Source organism: Protopterus annectens, chromosome 5.part1 (assembly GCF_019279795.1).
Source record: "Protopterus annectens isolate FY-2018-M chromosome 5.part1, PAN1.0, whole genome shotgun sequence".
NCBI classification, from domain to species: Eukaryota; Metazoa; Chordata; order Ceratodontiformes; family Protopteridae; genus Protopterus; species Protopterus annectens.
In genome coordinates, this window is record NC_056736.1 from 554,580,677 (window position 1) to 554,603,906 (window position 23,230).

At 41.1% G+C, this 23,230-nt stretch overlaps 1 protein-coding gene across 2 annotated transcripts in view; it reads left to right on the forward strand.

Annotated features, from left to right (window-relative positions):
- RCBTB2 (RCC1 and BTB domain containing protein 2) overlaps positions 1-21,211 on the forward strand; it is a 1,132,258-nt gene extending 1,111,047 nt beyond the window's left edge. For both annotated transcript variants that reach the window (XM_044073172.1, XM_044073173.1), the window contains one exon: positions 19,939-21,211. In XM_044073172.1, coding sequence (XP_043929107.1) covers positions 19,939-20,079 — 141 coding nt within the window. In that variant the 3' untranslated portion in view covers positions 20,080-21,211. The remainder of the gene's footprint in view (positions 1-19,938) is intronic.
- Positions 21,212-23,230: the final 2,019 nt, after the last annotated feature.

Here is a 23,230-nt window from a genome sequence, read left to right on the forward strand (position 1 = left end):
AATGAAAAGCAGTGAACTAGGATACCACCAGAGGCTCAGTAACCTTGTCCGAACAAGCCACCAAAGGAACCCCAAATTCCAAAAACCTGTAAGTATCCCAAAGACATATAACCCCCCCCCAAAAAAAAGAGGGAACCTGGTATGAAAAAACAATAGGGAAAGCAATCCCAGACTGGGTAACATAGTACCCAAAAGAGATTTTCTGAGACCAGAATTCCAGCTGCAAAATGACAAAACTCGACCTTAGGTTCATTGATGAAAAAAACTAGCCAATAGTCTCAAAAAGATGTTGTCAGAGCCACAAATGCCCATTCCATATGGTCAGTTGATATAAAGGTATGTAGTATCCCAATCCTATACTGGCATTAGTAACCAGAAGACACTATCTGGCCAGGTTCAATGATCCATCCACTGTATCCACTTATAGCCATAACAATTCAAAAAGAAATGAAAATAACTTGGTAAAACACAGATAAGTGTATGTGTCAAAGGGCTCTACATCAGACCTTATCGCTAATGTTATAGTTTATATTCAATTAAGCATGAACACATCATATGTCAACAGGAAGGTTAATAGTCATTCCTGCTTATGTTATATTCAACCATCTGCTGTATGTGGTATTCCCTAATAAATATCATACATACCTATAAGTAGGGAATAACCCTCCCAACTGTCTATGATAATCGGTTGGTTAATTATTCAAAAAACTTTTGTACCTAAGTGTGTATGGTAGATATAATAGGAATCTGACCACAGTGTTACTGTAAAACAGCCTATATCAGAGCCAATGTTGCTACTAATTCCATCAACCTGTTAGCCACTAGGGTCTGCAGGAATATGAAAAACTAAGAACAAAGCAATAATAAGTATTATTTCAAATCCTATACACACCCCTGAAGCAGTTACCCAAAAATGGCACACTTAAAAAGATGATATATATATATAAACTGCATACCAAGATATCTTCTGAATTATGGTTAGTGATAGCCCAAATGTTAATATAATGTCAAAAAGCAAGTGGGCGTATGTATTGCATTAAATTAAAAAAATCATTAAACATGTGTACTGTTGCATAGATAAAACAGTCCAATATATTGTAAATCCCCGGCCAAGTTATATAATAATCAAAGCCTCACACCGTAAAAGTCAGAGGTCCGATGGTAAAACCGGGTGATATAGAACACATATGTCTAACCATAAAACATGAATCAAGCCATACAAGTCCCTGATTTCAAAATACCATTCAGTAGTTGTTCATAGCCTCATAGACTGAAAAAGCGCCTAATGTAAAGTAAAGAACTATGACTGAGCATAGATACAGTAGAATCACCTGTAACCCGTAGGCACTTTAAAGTCCAAATAACATCATAATCAAGATATAATTTTAAGCATATCCAACCCCAAATGGAATCGGACAAAACATAAATTATGTAATTTCAAAATGCCACAGAACTGAAGTCCCCGATACCAGGACGTAATAATGCACCAAGCTGTGCTCAAAGATTTGCATTTCAACACTGGTGAGTGTTTGGTATTGGGTCATAATCTAACTATTGGACAAAAGAAAGCATTACAGGAGCTTAAGGACAATCATAGAGTGGTTATTGTACCTGCGGACAAGGGAGGGGCAGTAGTCATATTGGACATGGATTATTATCTTGACGAGGGTAAGGGACAGTTGTCCAACCCACGTCACTATATGGCTATGCCCTTGGATCCCACATTGAATTTTAAGGACATTGATTCTTTTCTGAGTCAAGCTGTTCATGAGGATATTGTTACGGAGGCCGATAAATCCCATTTAACTGCCAGGGATCCCCAGAAACAAATCATGTACCTCTTGCCCAAAATTCATAAGTCTTTAACTAAACCATCAGGTCGGCCCATTGTTTTGGGGATTGGCTCATTAACTGAACCTCTCTCGGCTTTTTTGACCCAATATCTTAAACCTCTTTTGAATCTCATCCGGACACGTATACAAGACACCACACAGTTTTTGAAAATTCTGTCGGAAACACAGCTTGAACCTGGGTGGCTCCTTTGTACATTAGATGTCAAGGCCCTGTACACAAACATCCCCCATTGGGGGCCGGACTTCAGGCCTTACAATTTTGGCTGGAGTGTGCCAATTTATATCCGGCAGGATTCAACACTTTACTCCTGTGTATGGCGGAGCATGTGCTAAATAAAAATGTTTTTTTATTTTCGGGGGGAATGTTACTGGCTGATTCAGGGTACTGCCGATGGGTGCTTCATTTGCACTGATCTATGCAGATTTGTTCATGGCCTTTGTGGAAGAGCAACTAATATATGATTCCTCTCATAACTTATATATTAATGAAATTGACATCTGACGGAGCTATCTGGATGATTGCTGGATGGTATGTTGAGCAGATATGGGTTTTCTTCTCGAGTTTGTCCAATACCTTAATGACAATAAGTGGGGTATAGAGTTCACCTTGAGCTCGGACATTAACGAAATTAATTTTTTGGATGTTACCGTTCGGAGAAACCTGGACAATACTCTGAGTACCAAAGTTTTTCGTAAATACCCTCAATATAATAACCTGCTTCATGCTACCAGTTTACATCCTAGCCATACCATCCGCAACATCTCGAAATCCCAGTTTCTCTGCATGAAGATAATTAGTTCCACTCAAGAGGATTATGACTTTTCTCAGCAGGACCTCTGTGATAGATTTCGGAATAGGGGATACAGGGACTTTGACATAATTTCTGCCAGTAATTGGGCCAGTAACCAAGACAGGGTGTCCCTATTGGAGTACAAGGCTAAAACTAGGGCAGAAACAGTGAGACTATTAGGTTCATTACCACATATGGGCGAAATACCAATATTATCGAAGATACTATTCACAAACATTGGAATATTCTTTTGGCAAATGACAATTTACGACCAATCTTATGGACCAAATGTCAATTCTCATTTAGGAAAGGCAAAACGTTGGGTTCCCACTTTAAACATACTAGTAGTGGGGGTGCTATATACCAACAACTTACCCTGTCTGGGGATACTCTTTTTGGCACCTTCCCCTGTGGACATTGTTCTTCATGCCATTATGTTAACAAATTGAAACAATTTACAAGTAAAAATACCAGTAAAGTGTATGACATCAAATTCTTTGGGAATTGTGGCACTGACTGGATTATTTATTTGGCTACCTGCAAATGTTCAGCCTTATATGTTGGTCAGACATCTTGTCCACTAAGATTACGTATGTCAGAACTTCGTAGCGACATATGTAATAAACGGGAAACTAATGTTTTATATAGGCACTGCCTGACACGCATGAATGCAGAATTTCATTTTATGATCTTTGACAAATTGCTGGCAACCAGAAAAACATGCAGGGATGACATAGTATCCTGAATAGAAAAGAAAAATTCTGGATTATTAAGATGGGGGGGCTTTTCCAACCTGGATTAAATGACCATTTAGAGTGCTATATTTATTTTTTATTTCTTATTTTTTATTTGTATAAATAAATATTTTTTTCTTGCTTATATTCTTTCTGCATGTATTTTTTGTAATGATTTATATTTCTACTTTTTGTATTGAATTACAGTCATTATTTGTGCTTAATTGAAGGATGTGTTGTTAATTAATTGTGTTGTGGGGGAGGGCTGTACTTCCCATTGGTGGATGGGTCTACTTATGTAGGAATGAGTGTTTACTGTTCCAAGGTATTCCACTGATGAAGGCTGTTTTGCTGAAATCGGTATGGACAATACAATTATTCTAGCTATTTGAATGGCGTGATTTGACTCCATTTGTTGTGTTTGTGCCTTTTTGGTTTCACCCACATGCTGGCCATTTGTTACTGTAAGATCAGACCAGAACCTGCCAAAGTGGAAGGCATTTAAGCATGGCCTGCCCCTATTATTAAAAAAAAAGGTGAGGGCATTCTTAGAGACAGCAGGGTAGTACAGAAAATTTGTCCCCAATTATAGTACCATAGCTACTCCCCTCTCAGACCTGACAAGGAAAAACAGGCCAGATAAGGTAGTGTGGACCCCAGCATGTGAGCAGGCATTCCAGAAGCTTAAAAGAGCTTTGTGAGGACCCCTTGTGTTAGCCAGTCCAGATTACAGCAAAGAATGTGCAGGTGGATGCTTCAAACCATAGGGTGGGGGCTGTACTCAGCTAGGTTTCCTCAAAGGGAGAAGTGCACCCAGTGGTATGTATCAGCCATAGGCTCCAACCCAGAGAGGAATGCAATGCAACTGTAGAAAAGGAATGTCTAGCCATAGTGTAGGCACTGCAGAAACTCCAGCCTTATCTGTATTGAAGGAAATTCACTGTAGTTAGACCACAAACCCTTAACATGGACATGGCTACATCGAGCCAGCCAACAAAATGCCAAGTTACTAAAGTGGAGCCTAGGGTTGCAGGCACATGATATGACAGTGCAGCACTGCAGTGGGGTTAGCAATGCCAATGCAAATGGACTCTCAAGACAGGGAATGGGGTAAGGTATTCCCAGATAGGCTTGTCCCTCTCAAGACACGAGTCTTTGGGGGGGGGGGGTGACAGAGGGAGATACTGCCAGCCCAGCTAACTAGAATGTTGTAAATAATTGTCATTTGTGAATATCAGCATGATTCATATAAGATGCTTGTGTTACAACTGTATTAGCATTGTATGCCATGTGTTTGTGCTTAAAATGTAACCACAGCATGCCCTACTGGAATAGAACTCAAATGTACATGCACTACTGTAACTGTTTAAATGCTTATATTTTAACAGTGGAAACTGGAAAACAGAAGGTTAACTTCAGTTCAGCAAAACTTCAGAAAAATAGCTGAAATTAAATTACTTCATGGCTATGCAATAAAAGAGGATATCTTTCAGTTTCGATGTAGCAAGAAGACACAATGCCTAAAACTAGGGAGCTTTCTGTATTCATCTCTAAGGTGAAATAATTACTAGTCTTGAATTGTGAAGGGATGTAATTGTTTGACTTCCAGCATTTGCCAAAGATCTGAGGTCTATGAATTTTCACAGGTAGTTGCTAAATACTGCTAGCTTCCAGCAGTGGGGGGGTTTCACCTGGGTGAGAGTCAGATGACAATAAATTATGTCATTCTGCAAGCTATCCCAGCAGTAATATTTGAGATGTTAATTTAAGAAGGGTCAGAGAGACAGCATTCTGAATTATGTCTCTGACCTGACAACAACTTGATACATTCACCACATCTGCCTTGCTCTTAAGTAAGTTAACTAGGGTTTATTAATTCTTAGATTGTTGGGAATATAGTGAACCATAGTTTAGATGTTTTTCTTTATTTGAGACTTTCCTGCAATGTTGTTTTAAATATTTTCTGTGGTGTTAAACTCTGATGTCACTGAATATATCACTGAGTATTTTCTTGTTCTTTTATTATTAAACGTATTTAAACCTTTCATTGTGGCTGATCTTTGTAGAGATATTAAAGTTCTGAGAATACTTGCATATTTATTTGGTGACACTGTGTAGGCCACTGCTAATAGCCTTGCTCTTGGTCAAATTTCCATTTGTATCGATATTAATATTATACAGTAAGATTGGGCACCCTTTGTTAAGGGCCTTAAAGTAGCTGATAAGTTGGATGGTGGCAGTGATAATTACCTTATTGTCTGGGCAAAAGGGGGGTGTAGCTAGTAAACCTGTGCCAGCCTTTCCCAGGTGTCTGTGTGTGTAAATTAAACCTCAGAGTGTCCCAATGTATGTCCCCCACTGGTGCCAGTAGTGAGGGTTGAGGCTCCTTGATTACTGGTTCAGTGGTGGGTTTGTCACACTGGCATCCACATAGTGCACCTACTAGCCAGTTACTAAAATTTACCCCAAAATATGAGTTTACTGGCTCTGTCTTCTGAGTTTCTGTTTTCACACTGGGTGAGCTCTGAAATTAACTGTTACTCAATGTGCAGCCATCTTGGAAATCCCCCCACTCTGTCAGAAATATTAAGGGAGCAAATGACTTTATTGAGCTGGGACAAGGATTTTAATTGTATACATAGTAAAGCCTTATTAAGTTTAATTCTTTTGACTGCCAAAAAAAGCAATTACTAGAAAATGGAAAGCAGAATCTAAAACTAATGTATTTGAAGTATTGAACAGTGTAAAAGAGATGAAAGGACTGGAAGTTGTATCCTTTGAAAAGGGAAGAGCAAATTACATAATAAATAGAATTTGTATGAACAATACATGCAGAATAATGTTCAGGAGGAGGAGTTAAGTTTTAAGGGAAGGCAGGAATTGAGCAATTTATGTAATGCAGTATTGAATGACAATGATAAAGGAAAAATAATTTGTTTTGTATAATGTATATAAATGAAAACAAGGTTAATATAGTTTTTCTTCTATGTTAATGGAAGTGTGCTTGTGTCTTAAGGGATCAGTTAATAAAGGTATATAAAAAAAGAAAGAAAAGTTCTGTGCTACCACCCCTTATCTAATGGCTTCTGTTAGCTATCCAGTGAGTTATGTAAGGGTTTATATTTAGCCGGGTCAATTCTGCAATAATGCTGGTGTGTGGAATAGTGTCAAAAGCTTTTGATAGGTCTAAGTAGGCAGGCGGTATATATTGTTTTGTTTTCTTCCAGTTCCTCTATGACTGTTTAAAAAGTCAACCAGGTAAGCCAGATTTGTTTGGGTCAAGAGATTGTAAGCTGACAATATCGTTATTTATAAATTCCATGATAATATGTTGTCTGCCTATTGAAATATCAAGTCCTGGTTTGCAGAGTTCTCAGACTCCAAAAAGAAAAAATGAAAATATCACCAGACTGAGTAAGGAGAAGGTCACAGTAAGCTGCCTGTCGGGCGCTAGAATCCACCACATAACACAAGCACTCAGGTCTCTCAACAGCAGGTACAAGTACGACTCAGTCATTGTCCACGCTGGTGTCAATGACCTGAGATGTACCTCTTTGGACTACATGAAAAGAGACATTGAGGAGCTCTCTGATTATGTAGCCCAGGCAGGTATGACCCTGACCTTGAGCAGTATCCTACCTTCACCTAGAATGATGCCACAATACAGTGATAAGATGATCAGCTTTAATAATTGGCTTAAATTCTGGTGTCATTCAAAGGGGATCCAATGTCTGTCTGCCTGGGATGACATGCTGGACAAGCCACGCTGCTTTGCAAGGGACGGCTTGCACCTGTCACCCTAGGCTTCCGGATATTGGCAAAGGCCCTTGCCACCCCATAGTGCCTTTTAGGCAAGGCTCAAATTCTAAACCTACCACCCTAAAACACAAAAAGTAAAAACTAAGGGTAATGCTGCTCAATGCCAGAAGTCTCAATCTCAAGATGCACGCACTCGAGGCCCTTCTCAGTATGGAGAACATCGATGTCTGTGCTGTGACAGAAACCTGGTTCAAGGCTCCTGAGAGCACCCCAGCACTAACAGGTTTCACCTCATATCATGCGTTCCGCCCCAAAATCCGGACAACACCAAGAAAGGAGGGGGAGTGTCCATATTCATAAAGGACACCCACACCTCAAGGTTGGTGGCAACGCACGATGCATCGGAGACCATCCAGGTGCAATTAACCATAGGCAAGACTGCTCTGCAATTTGTAGCATGTTACAGGCCACCCTCTCAAACTCAGGAACCTCACATGGCCTTCCTGAAAACAATGGAGGGATAAATGTATCTCCAAACACCATCATACTAGGTGACTTCAACTACCCTAATATAGACTGGGAACACTACTCAAGCCCAAACACTCTAGCCCAAAGGTTCCTGGAGTTCATAAACTCAAATGCCATGGAACAACTAGTCACCATCCCCACAAGAGGAGAAAACATACTTGATCTCATCATCACGAACATGGGATCACAATGTTCAACACCGAAGTATACCCCTCACTGGTGAGATCAGATCATAAACTAATCTCGCTGGAGGTCCTCATCCCGCCCCACCTGAAATAAAAAGACCACAGTGAAAAACTTCTCAAAAGCCGACTTCACACTTCTAAAAACTAGTGTGGTCTCCTTTAAGGCCCTGAGCCAGTGGTAAACATTACTCAAACCGCTGAATCACTTACAAATGCCTTCTACCAGCACCTACAGGACTGCATGGATCAGGCAATCCCAAACAAAACTAAGACTCTTTGTACCAAAGGCAAGCGTCCAGTCTGGTGGACCCCAGCCATAAACAAGCTCTACAACAAAAGGAGGAAGCTACTACAAGATAGAGCAAAATCCCTGAAAGGTAAGACACCTTTGATCATTATAAGTAAAAAACTTAGAGCTCTCATAAAATCATCCAAGGCAAATTTTGAGAGAAAAATCACCAAGGACTCAAAAGACAATCATAAGGCCTTCTTTAGCTATGTTAGAAACCTAGGAGGAAACTCCCAGATATGCTCAGAATTAGTTCAAAATGATGTGAAGATTACTGAACCTACACACATTGCCAACATACTGTCTGACAGGTTCAGTGCAAACCTCTCCCCCCCAAAAGGAGAGATATCTATACCAGAGGATTGTAGCCCCCCAAACATCTCCAACGCCCAGGTGAGAACTGCTCTCTCCAAACAAAAAACACAGCATCCATGGGACCGGATGGTGTCCCCGGCTGTGTGCTCCATGAACTCAATGAGGAATTAAACCCGCAGTTAGGACAGCTGTTTAATCTTAGCCTCACCTCAGGATACGTACCCAAGGAGTGGCGCACGGCGACTGTGGTCCCACTTCACAAGGGCGGTGCCTCCACCGACTCTGGAAATTACCATCCCATTAGCTTGACAAGCCTTAACTGCAAAGCCATGGAGAGGATCATAATGGAACTCATAAATAAAGACATAGGGAACTTGCAGACTTTGGATCCAACCCAGTTTGGCTTTGTCAAAGGCAGATCATGCCTTTTAAACTTGGTTGACTTTTTCGAGACAGTCACCAAGGCTATTGATGAGGGAAAGGCAGTCCATGCAGCCTACCTTGACCTGGCAAAGGCCTTCGACACAATACCCCACTCAGGTATCATCGAAAAACTCATCAGCTTGAATGTAAACCCATACATCACAAGATGGGTTGCAAACTGGCTAAGTGACAGAACCCACAGGGTCAGAGTTGCTGGAGCCATGTCAGACTCAAAGCCTGTCACAAGTGGTGTCCCACAGGGCTCAGTCCTGGGTCCACTCTTGTTCGGCATCTACTTTTCTGAAGTACAAGCAAACACAGGAGGGTTATGGCTGACAAAGTTTGCAGATGACTGCAAACTGGGCCATACTCGAAAACACATCTGACACAGATATCCTTCAGAAGGGCCTCACAGAAACGGATAACTGGTGCCAGAGCCATGGCCTAAAGTTAAATGCCAAGAAATGCATAGTCATACCCTTCGGGAAAAACAAGGTTACCCCTAGCTACCATATAGGTGGCAATCCACTGAGCACAGAAGAAGTCATCAGGGATCTGGGGACCCAGGTTGACAGTAGCCTTCGCTTGACACTCATGTTGCTAAAGTAGTTAGGAAAACCTTCTACATTGCCCACCTGATCATGAAGGGATTCACATCTAGATCAAGGGAGGTCATCGTCCCCTGTACTCATCACTCATTAGACCTATGATTGAGTACAATGCCCCATTCGAATGTATCTGCCCCGACACCTGCAGCAGCTGGAAAGGCCCCAAAAGTTCCTCACCAAAAGGATAAAGGGTCTCAAAAATATGTCTTATGCTGCCCGACTGAAAGAACTCCAGCTCTATTCAGTCTCATACCGCTTGCTCAGAGGTGACCTGTGCCTGACATATAAGGCCATGTCAAACCCTGATTTGATAAATATGCTTCACCTCAAAAAATCTAGATCCCTCAGAACCACAAGGGCGGAGACTTAAACCTTGACACGGTTATTAATAGAACATGCTGGAGGGACAGATTCATAACCCAGAGACTCCCTATGCTGTGGAACAAAATCCCAGTACATGTGAGGCAGAGCACCTCGCTGGCCTTGTTCAAGAGGAATCTTGACCAATGGATGGGGGATCGCAGATATACCCCAGGGATTACTTCAGTGTCACTGCTTGACAGAGGCACAGCAAAATAATAGGCATAGTTTTATTCAAACTAAAGGGGTGGCGAAAGCCAAATAACTATGGGTTAGGCTTATAAATGCCCTTGGGCAGATAGCCTAGTTTGAACCTATGAACCTATGAAGGCAGAGGAGATATCAAACTTTGCTCTTCTCCTTTAAACATTTTTTTAAGGGGCAAGCCCCCCACATCCCAGAAATTATCTATACCAACTCCAAGATTGCTATACCTCAGAGAAAATGGAATATTCCAAGAAATTGCACTCTGTGGCTTAGCACATGTAAGTCCAGATTTTTGGTCACTCAATCTCCACATCTTGGGGCTCAGCAGTGCAGGTTCCAAGTGTTCCATTGTCTTACACATGAGTCTGGTAAGGCTAATCAGTTAACTGTTGGTCAGGCTTCAGGTGCATAACCATTGGAGAGGCTGAGGGTCAATAAGTTTTCAAGGGATTCTACAGGGGACTTTGTCAGAAATGTTGGGGGAGCACATTGTTTTAAGTAAGGAAGTGATTCTTTTGAGCTGGAGTATAGAACCTGAATTGCCTAGAGATTGTAAGGCCCTACTAATTTTAATGCTGTTAGCTGCCAAAAAAGTAATTACTAGGAAATGGAAATCAAAAGCAAAACCAGCTATAACAGAATTGCTGAATGTTGTAAAGGAGATAAAAGAACTAGAGTTAGACTCTCTCATAGATATAAGTGGAATCTTTGGGACCAATGCATGCAGAATAATGTTCAGGAGGAGTGATAATTCAGGGAAGGCAGGGTTTCAGCAGTCTATGTAATATTAAATTGAATAATTAGGTCTAAAATAATTTTATAACGTATGAAAAATTTTCTTTGTAATGGTTTGTTTTTTCTCTCAATTTAATGTGTACTCATGTCCCTATGTAATATGTGATGTTAATAAAGATATTTAAAAAGTAGATTTACAAAGGAGTCTGTGAGGCTGTGTTTTTCTCTTAAGAAAACCATAAAGCCTTATTTAACTGTCACAAACTTCAAACATGATATCCAGTACTACGCTGCATTGATATCAAATAGCACCATCCAGTCTGGTGCTGAGGACATTGCAAATGTACTAGCAGGTAAATTGAGCTCAGACATTTCCCCTTATATGTTCCATGCCCACATACACACACATCCTGGTAGCATCTCTCTTTATTACATCAGATAAGAACTAAAAGCCCTCTCCAAAACTACTAGTTCTGTCAGTCCAGACAAAATACCATGTGGCTATCTTTGGATGTCGTAGCGATATGTAATTCATAATTAGCTTTGTAAATCTTTATTTTTTGCCATAGTTATTTATTTAACCTCTTCAGGTTGTTTTGGGATGAGGTGATTTATTTCATAGGGCTAGGAGTTTTTTCTCTTGTAGAGTTTATTGAACTGAGGTGCCACCAGAGTTTGTTTCTAAACCTGGTATTGTATTTGTGACAAATGGGACAGAACCTTCATTGCATGAGTTTAGATTTTTTAAGGTGGGAATATAAATCTGTGATGCAAGTGGCCATTTCAGCTATGGGTCCTGATGTGGAGGGGAATTTTTGAATCTTCTTGCATCAAAAGCTAGTGCCTGGAAGTTGGTGTTGAAGTCTCTGAAGACAGCGGGATTTGAGGGTCTTTCAAGCTGAGATTGCTGCCGGTTCCATACCCTACCCCATCAGTATACTTATTAGCAGATCCTTTCTGGAATCCTACATACCCACTGTTTGGAAAAAGGGCTACATTCTGCCTCTACATAAAGGTGGCACTAATACAGACTTCTCCAACTTCTGACCTATCACTGTCATCTCACCTGTCTCTAAGATTCTCGAAGAGTACGTCTACACCCAACTTCTTCACTATGTGCTTCACAACCACATCCTTTCTCCCACCCAGCATGGATTTCGACGAGGTCATAGTGCTACTACGGCTCTCATATCCTTCTCTGACATAGTCAACCAGGCCCAAGACGAGGAAGAAATTGTCTCCTCTCTCTTTCTACATCTCTCCAAGGCCTTCAGTATGCTCTCCTACTCTCTCCTCATCACAAAACTGGCTGGCATAGGCATCCCACCCCCATCCCTAGAGTGGTTCTCAAATTACATCTGTAACAGGCAACAATCAACCAAATGGCAGAATTCTTTTTCTCCTTTCCTGGACACAACAGCAGGTGTTCCACAAGGATACATATTAGGACCCCTTTTGTTCAGCATCTTTATCAATAACTTATTTATTTTTATTTATTTATTTTATTTTACATTTGTTGACCGGGTTAGTCTATATATGTCCATTTTCAGTAGAGGCCCGGGGAGAAAAGCTCCAAACATGAATATTGAGAAAGTTAACAATACATAGAACCCTCTTACCCAAAGTACTGTCATCCAATAATGATTCTACAGTCATTTGTGCTGCCAACTCACCATCAGACCTTCTACTCATACAAGATGCAGTCACTACCACAGAATTGTGGATGTCCAATAACCATCTCACCCTAAAACCCAAATAAAACTAAACTTGTTCTTTTTCAACCCAAGAAATCCACTACATTAAACAAGGAAACTTTCACCATCCAGTCCCAAAACAGAACTATAATTGCAGTAGTAATATATACTAAACTGTTAGACGTCATCATAGATGAAAATTTGAAATTTGACTTGCACATTCAAACCAATATTAAAAAACACAAAAAACTGGGTTCTCTTTATAGACATAAATACTTACTCAACTACTCCACTAAACTCTCTCTTGCCTCTTCCTTTCTTCTGCCGTCGCTTCTGTATAGTGCACCTCTCCTGGCCAATATTCAGGCTTCTGTATAGTGCACCTCTCCTGACCAATATTCAGGCTTCTGTATAGTGCACCTCTCCTGACCAATATTCAGGCTTCTGTATAGTGCACCTCTCCTGACCAATATTCAGGCTTCTGTATAGTGCACCTCTCCTGACCAATATTCAGGCTTCTGTATAGTGCACCTCTCCTGACCAATATTCAGGCCTCTCTAAAACGCAAACTAGCCGCTTGCTACAATAAAATCACAACATTTGTGACAAATGCTAACTGTTCTTCTCACCACTGCTCTTCACTAGTCCTACTAAACTGGCTGGAACTACCACATCACCTGACACTCATTCAGCTAACCACTGCACACAAGTTTATTTATAAACCTACTAACTGCCCTTCCTTGTCCTCTCTACTCGCACAGTATCATCCAAATGGACCTCTTAGATCCCATAACCAGCTGTTCCTAAATGTAGTGAGACCTTACCCACACAGCTGGTCAAATGTGCTACTCCTTCACTGTAGCTAAACTATGGAATAGTCTCCCATCTTCAGTTAGGTCTGCCAGCAGTACCCCTTTCTTTAAGATGTCACTGAAACAACATCTCGCTTCACTATGGCAATGCAACTGCACCAAGGCTGTATTTCCTACAACCTAAACCTCCTTTCCACCTGCGTCCTTCCTTCCCTGTCTCATTTCTATCTCGCTCTGTCTGTCCCAACACGTGTGTGTTATCAGCCTTGATTTACTTTCTTCATTCTCTCACACAATAGTAATATTTATTTTTTAGCTACTCATAAACTGACTGCTTCAAAATGTATTGTCTTTAGCTTGTACTGTTTCTGTGTAGCGAACTACTGTATGTTTAATGTACTGCACATTAGTCTGTATTGCTTTTGTATAAATCTGTAATTGGTCCTCAGACGGTACTACCTTCTGGTTCTCCACATATGGTACTGTGTAGTATGCTGTACATGTATGTGTTCTGACAGGGTACCACTGTATATTGATCATTTTGCACTATCTTTTAGTTCTCCACTGTATGGAGCTGTATTGAATTTGTGCTTTTGTGCTTCACATTTTTGTTTGTCACGATATACTTATATATGTACTGTGTAATACTTATACTTTATGGAGCTTTTCTCCCCAGGCCTTCACTGAAAATGGGTTCACCTTGGCCCAGTGGACTATTCCAGTAAACAAATGTAAATAAATAAATAAATGTTGTGGAGTATTTGACTGAAGAAGGGGACTGTATAGATATGGTGCACAATTGTGCCATATTCGTAAGAACCAGGTCTGGTAGGTTTGAGCTCCTAGTAAGGGAGGACATTAATTGATTGAGCTAGTTAACAATGATTAAGTCCAGGAAACATTGTTCATATTTTTGTTTGTCTTATGTTATCCATTTTATGGACAGATAGTTGAAAATTACCCAGTAAGATTTTGTTACGTTCAGTAGTTAGGGATTCTACTTTGTTGAGGTAGGTTTCATGATCTGTGGCCATCATGGATGGGGTTCTGCAATTTATGCAATTTACCTGGATATGGAGGAGTTGTAGGTTGTAATCTTGGTGAATTAGATGTGTCAAAATGAGATTTCAAATAAAAACAGACACACTTACTTCCACCATAGACACAGCTACCCATAGTAGATAGTTTAATGGAGTGACAGGTATTAAATCCAAGTAGAGGAGGAGTGTTGTCACTAGAATTTAACAAAGTTTCTGTAATTATACAGATGTGTGTTTTCAAGAGTTAGAAAGGCCGCCTTGAGAGTAGGTAACTTTTTGTTTCAAACATTGAGCAGTGCCATGTTAATACAGGCCTGGTTTGAAACTGCTAGATTAGTAAGTGTGGACAACTGACTAAAAGGCACTATAAAGGCAGAAAACATCTTGTCAGTATACAGAAGTCCCAGTGAGAGAGGTAAATGCTGTCCATAATGAATTGGGCAGGACTGTTAGCCATCTTCCTCCAAGCAGGCACACATTGGAACCTACATAGAATACCAGTTATTGAGCTTCTCCCCCCAGTTAAATGCATATAGTGTACATAGACCATCATATTGTTTCATTTCCAATAGTCCAAATCTCAATATGTAGTCATATACAAGAGGGGACAGAGCTGTGGTGTAGCAGTTAGCATTGTCGCCTCACAGCAAGGGGTTCTACGGTTCGATTCTTAGCTGAGGTGCCTTCTGGTTGGAGTCTGCATGTCTTCCCTGCATTCGTGTGGGTTTCTTCAGGGTGCTCTAGTTTCCTCCCACATTCCAAAGACAATGCAGTAGGTGGATTGGACACACTAAATTGGCCCTAGGTGTGGGTGTGTGCTTGCAAGTGTGTGGTGCACACAACCCGACCCTGTAAAATCCATACCTGTTATAGAAACCAGCACTGAAGGGTGCTCATTGCCTGATGTGTGCTCTATGCATGGGAGCGAATCCAGGATCGAGGATATATAAGAGGAAATTGAATTGTGTGCATCTTGGTTAGATTCATTATATAATATGCTGAATTAATTCCGGAGTTCTGTTTCAGTGACAGCAGTAAATCTGTGTATCTTGGCATTGTCCTCTGTAATAGTTTGTCTTTTGAATGGTCTTATTTGATAAGTTTTCATTTGCAAGTTGATTTCTTTCTTTACATGTTTTGTATAGTATGGAAATGGATATGTTTGTGACCACCCATTTCGCTTCCCACATATGCAGTGAAATTCTAATTTAACAGGCTTTATTAAACCATTGCTGGATAATCCTGCTTTAATAAAATCCCTGTACCTAAATGTTCAAAAAGTTGCAAGAGGACTGGTTTTACAAAGTGTGTGTGTGTGTGTGTGTCTGTTTGTGTTAGTCAGCTGCCTGTCTGGTGCCAGGATCCACCACATAACACACGCACTCAGGTCACTCCACAACAAGTACAAATATGACTCTCTCATTGTCCATGTTGTTGTGAATGACCTGAGACATACCTCACAAAATGATCGACTCCAACAATTGGCTAAGCTTCTCATGTCATTCTAAGGGGATCCAGTATCTGTCTGCCTGGGATGACAAGATCGACAGACCACGATGCTTTGCCAGAGATGGCCTGCACCTATCGCCCTTGGGATTCCTAATACTGGCTAAGGCCCTTGCCACCCTTATAGTGCCTTTTTTAGGAAATGTTCAAATGACAAATTCACCACTGTAACAGGTACAAGCAAGCAAAATCTGAGGGTAATGCTACTCAATGCTAGAAGTCTAAAACTCAAAATATACTGACTCGAGGCACTCCTTAAGTGGAGATCATCAACATCTGTGCAGTGACAAAGACCTGGTTCAAGGCTTCAGAGAGCACCCCTGCATTACCAGGCTACAATTCATACCACACCTTTCAGCCACCTAACCTGGACCGAAACACTAAAAGCGGAGGTGTGTCCATATTCATTAAGGATATCCACACCTCCAGGCTAGTTGCCCAGCATAATGCATCTGAGATTATCCAAGTGCAGCTAACTCTGGGCAAGACTGCAATCCATATTGTAGCTTGCTACAGATCCCCCACCATGCCTCAGGATCCCCACTCCTCATTTCTTGATACACTGGAAAATATTAGGGTACAACCTAACACCCAAATAATGGGCGATTTCAACTAACCCACTATTAACTGGGAAAACTACTCCTGTACCAACACTTTGCTCAACGTTTTCTGGAATTCATAATTTTCAATACTTTGGATCAACTTATCCACACCCCCACCCAGGGGCAGCAATATCCTAGACCTGGTCATTTCCAACATGGGCAAAAGGTGTTCCATACCAGAGGTCAGTTCCTCATTGGTCCGATCCGACCACAAGCTTATCACCCTAGACATCCACATCCCACCCCACATTAAGGAAACCACCATAAAAATTTCTCCAAAGCCAACTTCACGCTTCTTAAGACAGAAGTGGCAAACTTCACGACACCCATGCATACGGACAATAGAGGTACGACTGCTGAATCCTACACAAATACACTTTATAAGCACTTGCACGAGTGCATGGATTATGCAATCCCTAACAGAACCAAGATGCTAGCCTCCAAAAAAAGGAAACCAATCTGGTGGTCCCCTGCCATAAATAAACTCTACAACAGAAGACAGAAACTGTTGCAAAAAGAGTAAAATCTCATGATTGGAGGAAGTTCCCGGTCAGCCTCCGTAAGAAGCTGAGATCCCTCATAAAATCCTCCAAAGCTAGTTACGAAAACAAAAATGCCACTGATTCTAAAGACAACTGCAAAGCATTCTATAGCTATGTCAATAATCTCAATGGCAACACTCAGATCTGCTCTGAGTTACAGCACAATGGCACTAAATATATAGAACCAGCTGATATTGCCAACATCCTGGCAGATAGGTTCAGTGCTAACTTTACCCCCCTCTCACCCCCTAAAGGGCCCATCTCTATACCGAAAGAATGCAAAGTTCCTGTAATCACGGCTACACAGGTAAAAACCACACTCTCCAAAGCCAAGAACACAGCATCCATGGAACCTGACAACATCCCAGGCTGCGTTCTACACGAACTACAGAATGAACTGGCACCCCACCTAAGTACCATGTTCAATCATAGCCTCACCTCAGGCTTTGTGCCCACTGAATGGTGCACAGCAACTGTTATCCCACTCTACAAGGGGGGAGCCACCACAGACCCCGGGAACTACCACCCCATTAGCCTGACGAGTCTGGTTTGCAAGGCTATGGAACTTCTAAACAATGACATTGGTAATCTCCAAATTCTGGACCCCACCCTGGTTTGTAAAAGGCAGATCATGTCTCATAAACCTGATAGACTTCTTTGAAGCGGTCACCAAAGCCGTAGTTGAGGGTAAGGTGGTTCACACAGCCTATCTAGATCTCGCCAAGGCTTTCGACACCATCCCCCACTCTGGAATTATAGATAAACTCACTAAACTAGGTATAAACCCCTATGAACCCACACTGTGAAAGTAGCAGACTCCAAATCTGACTTCAGACCAGTGACAAGTGGAGTACCACAGGGTTCAGTCCTGGGTCCTCTCCCGTTTGGTATCTACTTCTCTGAAGTACAGGCTAACACAGAAGGTTTTTGGCTAACGAAGTTTGCAGATGACTGCAAACTAGGAGCCATAATCGAACCTCCTAACGATGTGGACATCCTACAAAAGGGCCTCACTGAAACAGATGCCTAGTGTCAAGCCATGGCCTCAAGCTCAATGCCAAAAAGTGCATTGTCATCCCTTTTGGTAAAAACTCTGTACCCATGAACTACCACAAAGGCAGTAGTCTACATAACACCGAATGCGTGATAAGAGACCTTGGGACACAGGTGGACAGTAGTCTCTCCTTTGATAATCACATTTCCACAGTAGTCAGGAAATCCTTCTACGTGGCACTCCTCATCACAAAAGGTTTTTCATCCAGGAAAAAAAAGTGGTCATTGTTCGCCTCTACTCATCACTCATTAGACCCATTATAGAATACAGCGCCCCTTTTGGTATGTACCTCACAAGACATCTACAACAACTGGAAAGGTTGCAGAAATACCTCACAAAGAGGATTACCAGCCTCAAACAGATGCCCTACGGAGACTGAATAAAAAAACTCCAGCTTTACTCCATCGCATATCACCTATTCAGAGGCAATCTCTGCCTAACATACAAAGCTATCTCACGCCCAGAGCTGTTGGACATGCTCCACTTAAAGAAATTCCAATCCCTCCGAGCTACACTCTCTAGGGACCTAAACCTTGTCACCACAATAACAGAACATGCTGGAGGGATAGATTCCTGTCTCAGAGACTTTCCACACTCTGGAACAAACTACCTATCTATATCAAGCAAAGCTTCTCATTAGCACTCTTCAAGAAAAATCTTGATGATTGGATGGGAGATAGAAAATTCACCCTGGGGATCACTTCTGTAGCTCTGCTCGACAGGGGCACAGGGAAATAATTTTCTTGGGTGGCAAAAGCCAGGGTACCTTTTTGGCTAGGCTTATATAGGCCCTAGAGCCAATAGCCTAGTACCTACCTATGAATCTATGTATATATAAACCATTTACTTCCTAGGAATTGGATAAAGCCTTTGCCGTACAACCATGGCTTAAGCTTGTGTTTTCTGTAACTTGTCTCTGTAGCACTGCATACCAGATATGCAACTGTGATATTTCTTCTGAGTGGCACTTGTGAATTCTTCCCCAAATGCATATCATTTGAATTATGTTCATCTGGAAAGAGTGATTTTATTTTTTCTTTTACCCGTGTAGTCTCAGTATCCGTAAGTCCTATTTCTGGATGCAGTATGACCCACACTGGGAAAGTCACCGCTGCCACAAAAGCACCTGAGCATGCATTTAAGGGATACCAGACCAAGTAGATTGAGAGAAGGCAGCAAGGGACCATCACTCAGTGGTTTGTGGTATTTTTCCAAAGCCCTATGCCCCTTCCATAAATGCCAGTGTCATTGTCAGACTGGGTAGGAGTTGAGGAAAATTTTGAGCACATGCCCTGCCCTAAGTTGGGACTGTGAGAAGAATTTTGAGCACATGCCCTGCCCTGGGTAATATGTGGCAGGCACATCTTGCACTGACCGTATGTTAACTCTGTGAGCTCTGGCCACCTCCAGAGCTGTACTGTAGTGGTGCAGGCATTTCCCCTCCTCCTAAGGATAGGCATATCCATCTTTCCAGCCAAAACAGGTTCCAAATCTGCTGAATGAACTTAAGAAACCAGTGTTGTAATCAAGGTTTTATCCTTGTGCCACTGGGTTGGAAACTGAAAAGACTGCTCGTGGACTAGAGTCACTGTTGGGTCTCTCCAGGAAACAACAAGATCATAGGCTTAGTGGAACATTATTCTTTCAAGAAAACTTAATAAGTAGGATTCATTGTGTTGCAAGGGGTAAAGCAGAATGAAAAAAACAATAAGGAGATGGATTTTGGAATATTTCATTGAACTGCATTTTTAACAGAAATGATGCAACTGCTGTTTATGGCTAGAAATAAGAACAATACAGATCTTTCAGTGAGCATTAAACTTCAAAAGTGATTCTGTAGGTGTTTTTTTCAAGTAAAAACTCATGCTGATTTCTAATTCTGTCTTTTTTTTTTATTGTAGGATTTGGAAGAATTTTGCTTCAGGTTCTGCGTCAACCATATGACTTTAGTTACACAAACAGAGGCCTTTCTCCAGATGGACAATGATCTTCTCAAGAGTTTTATTAACAAAGCAAGCAAAGCTGGAGCATTCAAGAACTGAAGTCAGTTCTGACATAAAGAGCCAACCAACTACTTGTAGAAGGACATGACACTTTTTTGGATTGCTTGTCCAAGATTTCAGAATTGATGACAATAGGTTAGATGGTTTCCCGAGAATGTAGAACTGAAAAGCTGCTTACAAAGACTTTTCTTGTTGAAGTAAACCTACAGAGATACTGGCATATTAATCACTGGTGTGATGGTTTGGGCCTTGTAGTTACAAAAGGGTATGTAAGCCGACCCCTGTACTAAGCCTAGATAAAGTGCAGTAGTGACACCTATTGGTTTTTAGGTGGAGGGGTCTTGGTAGCGCAGAGTTACATACTTGCTGACCTTGTCAGGAAGCAGCAGAAGTGGCAATAACTTGAATGGTGACAAGTCACTTACTCTCTGTACCTGTGGAGACAAGTACTGTTTTATCCTTCCTCAGTTGTTAACGTGATCTAGGGGTGAAAACAGGAGTCCTGGAAGGCGGGGCTTAATGCTGCTCTAACACAGGGTATCTCAATCAGCAGCTACGCCAAGCTGATTCAAATAGATAATTACAGAGGGAGCATTTGTAGGATACAATAATGATGTATCCTTATAGATTAGACATCTGCCTTTCTAAAGTATATTGGACTTTTTAAAATAAAAAAAATCATATCTGTTCTGTTAAATCGGTAAATAACTCATGTAAGAGTGTATGTATTGTATTCTACTGCCACATAACTCACTTGCTGATGTATGTAATTATAATGCCGTTACTAATGTGCAGTCTCAGAAAAAAAACATTCCATTCTGACAGTAAACTTTACATTCGGAAGCAGAAGATTCTGCATTCACCAAGTTTCTAAACAGCACTTATTGTTTTTCAGCTGGTTGTAGATTTTGTGCACTGTAACCATCTAGGATATTTGTTATTCTATCTTAAACATAAGGTGCACTGTACACTCTTGTAGTGTTCCTGTAAATTTAGAACACTTTAATGCTACCTTATACCACACTTGAATTTTTTTTTAAGTCTGTATTATGTATTCACTTACAGTGCAGATGTGTGTTAAGTAGGGAGGGGAGTACTTTGCCATAAGGTACTAATTCAGATAACATTTAATTAGGTATAACAGCATTTAACTAAACACGATACTTGTACTTGATGAGGGGCTTGTGTTTAGAAGGAGAGAGCCAACTGACATGGTCTTTTTTTGAAGTTAATAAGGATAGGAAGGTAGCCAGATGACTAAAAGCACCAAGAGCTAACAAAATGAGCGTCAGGCCTATAGGTGAGTAGGGCACTCAGCAGCAGTGCTATGCTGCATCCAAACATAGATCACGAGGTTGTAATTAGTCACTATATTAGCAGCTATATACCCAGTTCTCTTCCTAACATCATGAAAGAGACTGCGATATGCATATGTGTTTGTGTGTATGTATGTATATATATATATATATATATATATATGTGTGTGTGTGTGTGTGTGTGTCTAGGTCCACTTTGTAATTCCGAAATACTGAAATCTCGAATTTCAGTATTCCAAAACCACAAAGCCGAAAACCCAACCACAACTCGCAAACTCGAAAACACACAACTGCGAAATTCAAAATCTTGTACCCACGCTACACATACAGTACACAGATAAACATACACAAATCTCCCCCCCCCACAGTCAAACAAACTAAACTACATATAAGCAGGGGGGCAAGCCCCCCTGCACCCTCCAAGTGGGGGGCAAGCCCCCCACACCCCCCATTTATATATTCTAACTCCGAGATCACACAAACGAAACTCACACGCACACATCTTACAGTCCCTCAAACACAGATAACAGTCACAACACACACTAAACCCCTAACCAACATACTTACACACACAGACTTACCAAAATTAAGCTCAAACATCCACATTCCATACCACTGGAAACAAAAGTTCAAAATATCCACGCTTCGGTATTTTGAATTTCACGCTTCTGCCGTTTTCGGAAATGTGAGTATTCGGCTTTGTAAATTTGAAATACTGAAATTTGAGATTTCAGTATTTCGAATTTACAAAGTGGACCCATGTGTGTGTATGTGTAATATATATATATATATATATATATATATATATATATATATATAGACTTCACTGTTTATATCTTGGTTATGTTAACAAATTTGATGATGTGGAATGTCAAAATACAGGTTTGTGGTGCTGCAATTCTGTTCTAAATTGTAATCATTATAGAAATTAAATTATAACATTTTATGAAACTGAAATGAATATATTAGTAGAAAATGCGTTGCAATCCAGAACTGTGTGGATCTGAATATAATAAACAAGGCTAGCATTAAAAAAGTGTCACACTTATTCACTCTCTCCATTTATGTTGTTGACATATCTCATTTTTCCCAGGCTAATTTGATGGTGTCATTATTCCATCGGCTACTGTACTAGCTTACTTGTCAGTCTTTTTTGTTCACAACCCTCTTACTAAAGAAATTATGTTTTTTAACCTGCCTCTCCATCAGTAATGTTTAATATTTGTTCACCATCTCCCTGGATGCACATATTTTCCCTGTCTCATTTCTCTCTCTTTTTTTTCTTGAGGTCTTTTTTCTCCTTCTGCAAAACAGCCATCAGCCTCTTCCATAAGTCTTCAGTCCATACTAAAGCTGACGGGAAGGATCGTAATCCAGGTGGGCATTAAAGGCATTTAGTCTCCGCGGTGGTGCAGCGGTAGCATTGTTGCCTCACAGCAAGAGGTTCTCTCGTTCGATTCTCGGCTGGAGTGCGGGGAGTGCCTTCTGTGTGGAGTCTGCATGTCCTCCCCGCGGTTGGGTGGGCGTTCGAAAGACATGCGTAAATGGGCATGCCTTCACTGAAGGTTGAACATTGAGCTGGCACCTCGGCGTTCGTGAAAATCTACTGCCAATCATTAGCGGACCGGAGTTCTGCTGTGGCGACCCCTAACCGGGAAAAGCCGAAAGACAAACAGTTTCCACTTCCCATCACCTTGTATGTTGCACCAGGACCACCCTCTCCTCGGCACTCTGTGACATTCCGGCTTCACCCCTACCTTTTATACAGAAGCTTCCTACATTTAGGAGAGGAACATAACTGACTCCAGGCCAGGGAACTGTCTAACAAGTGCATGCAGCATGTAAGGAAATTTTACATTAATTAATCTAATCCC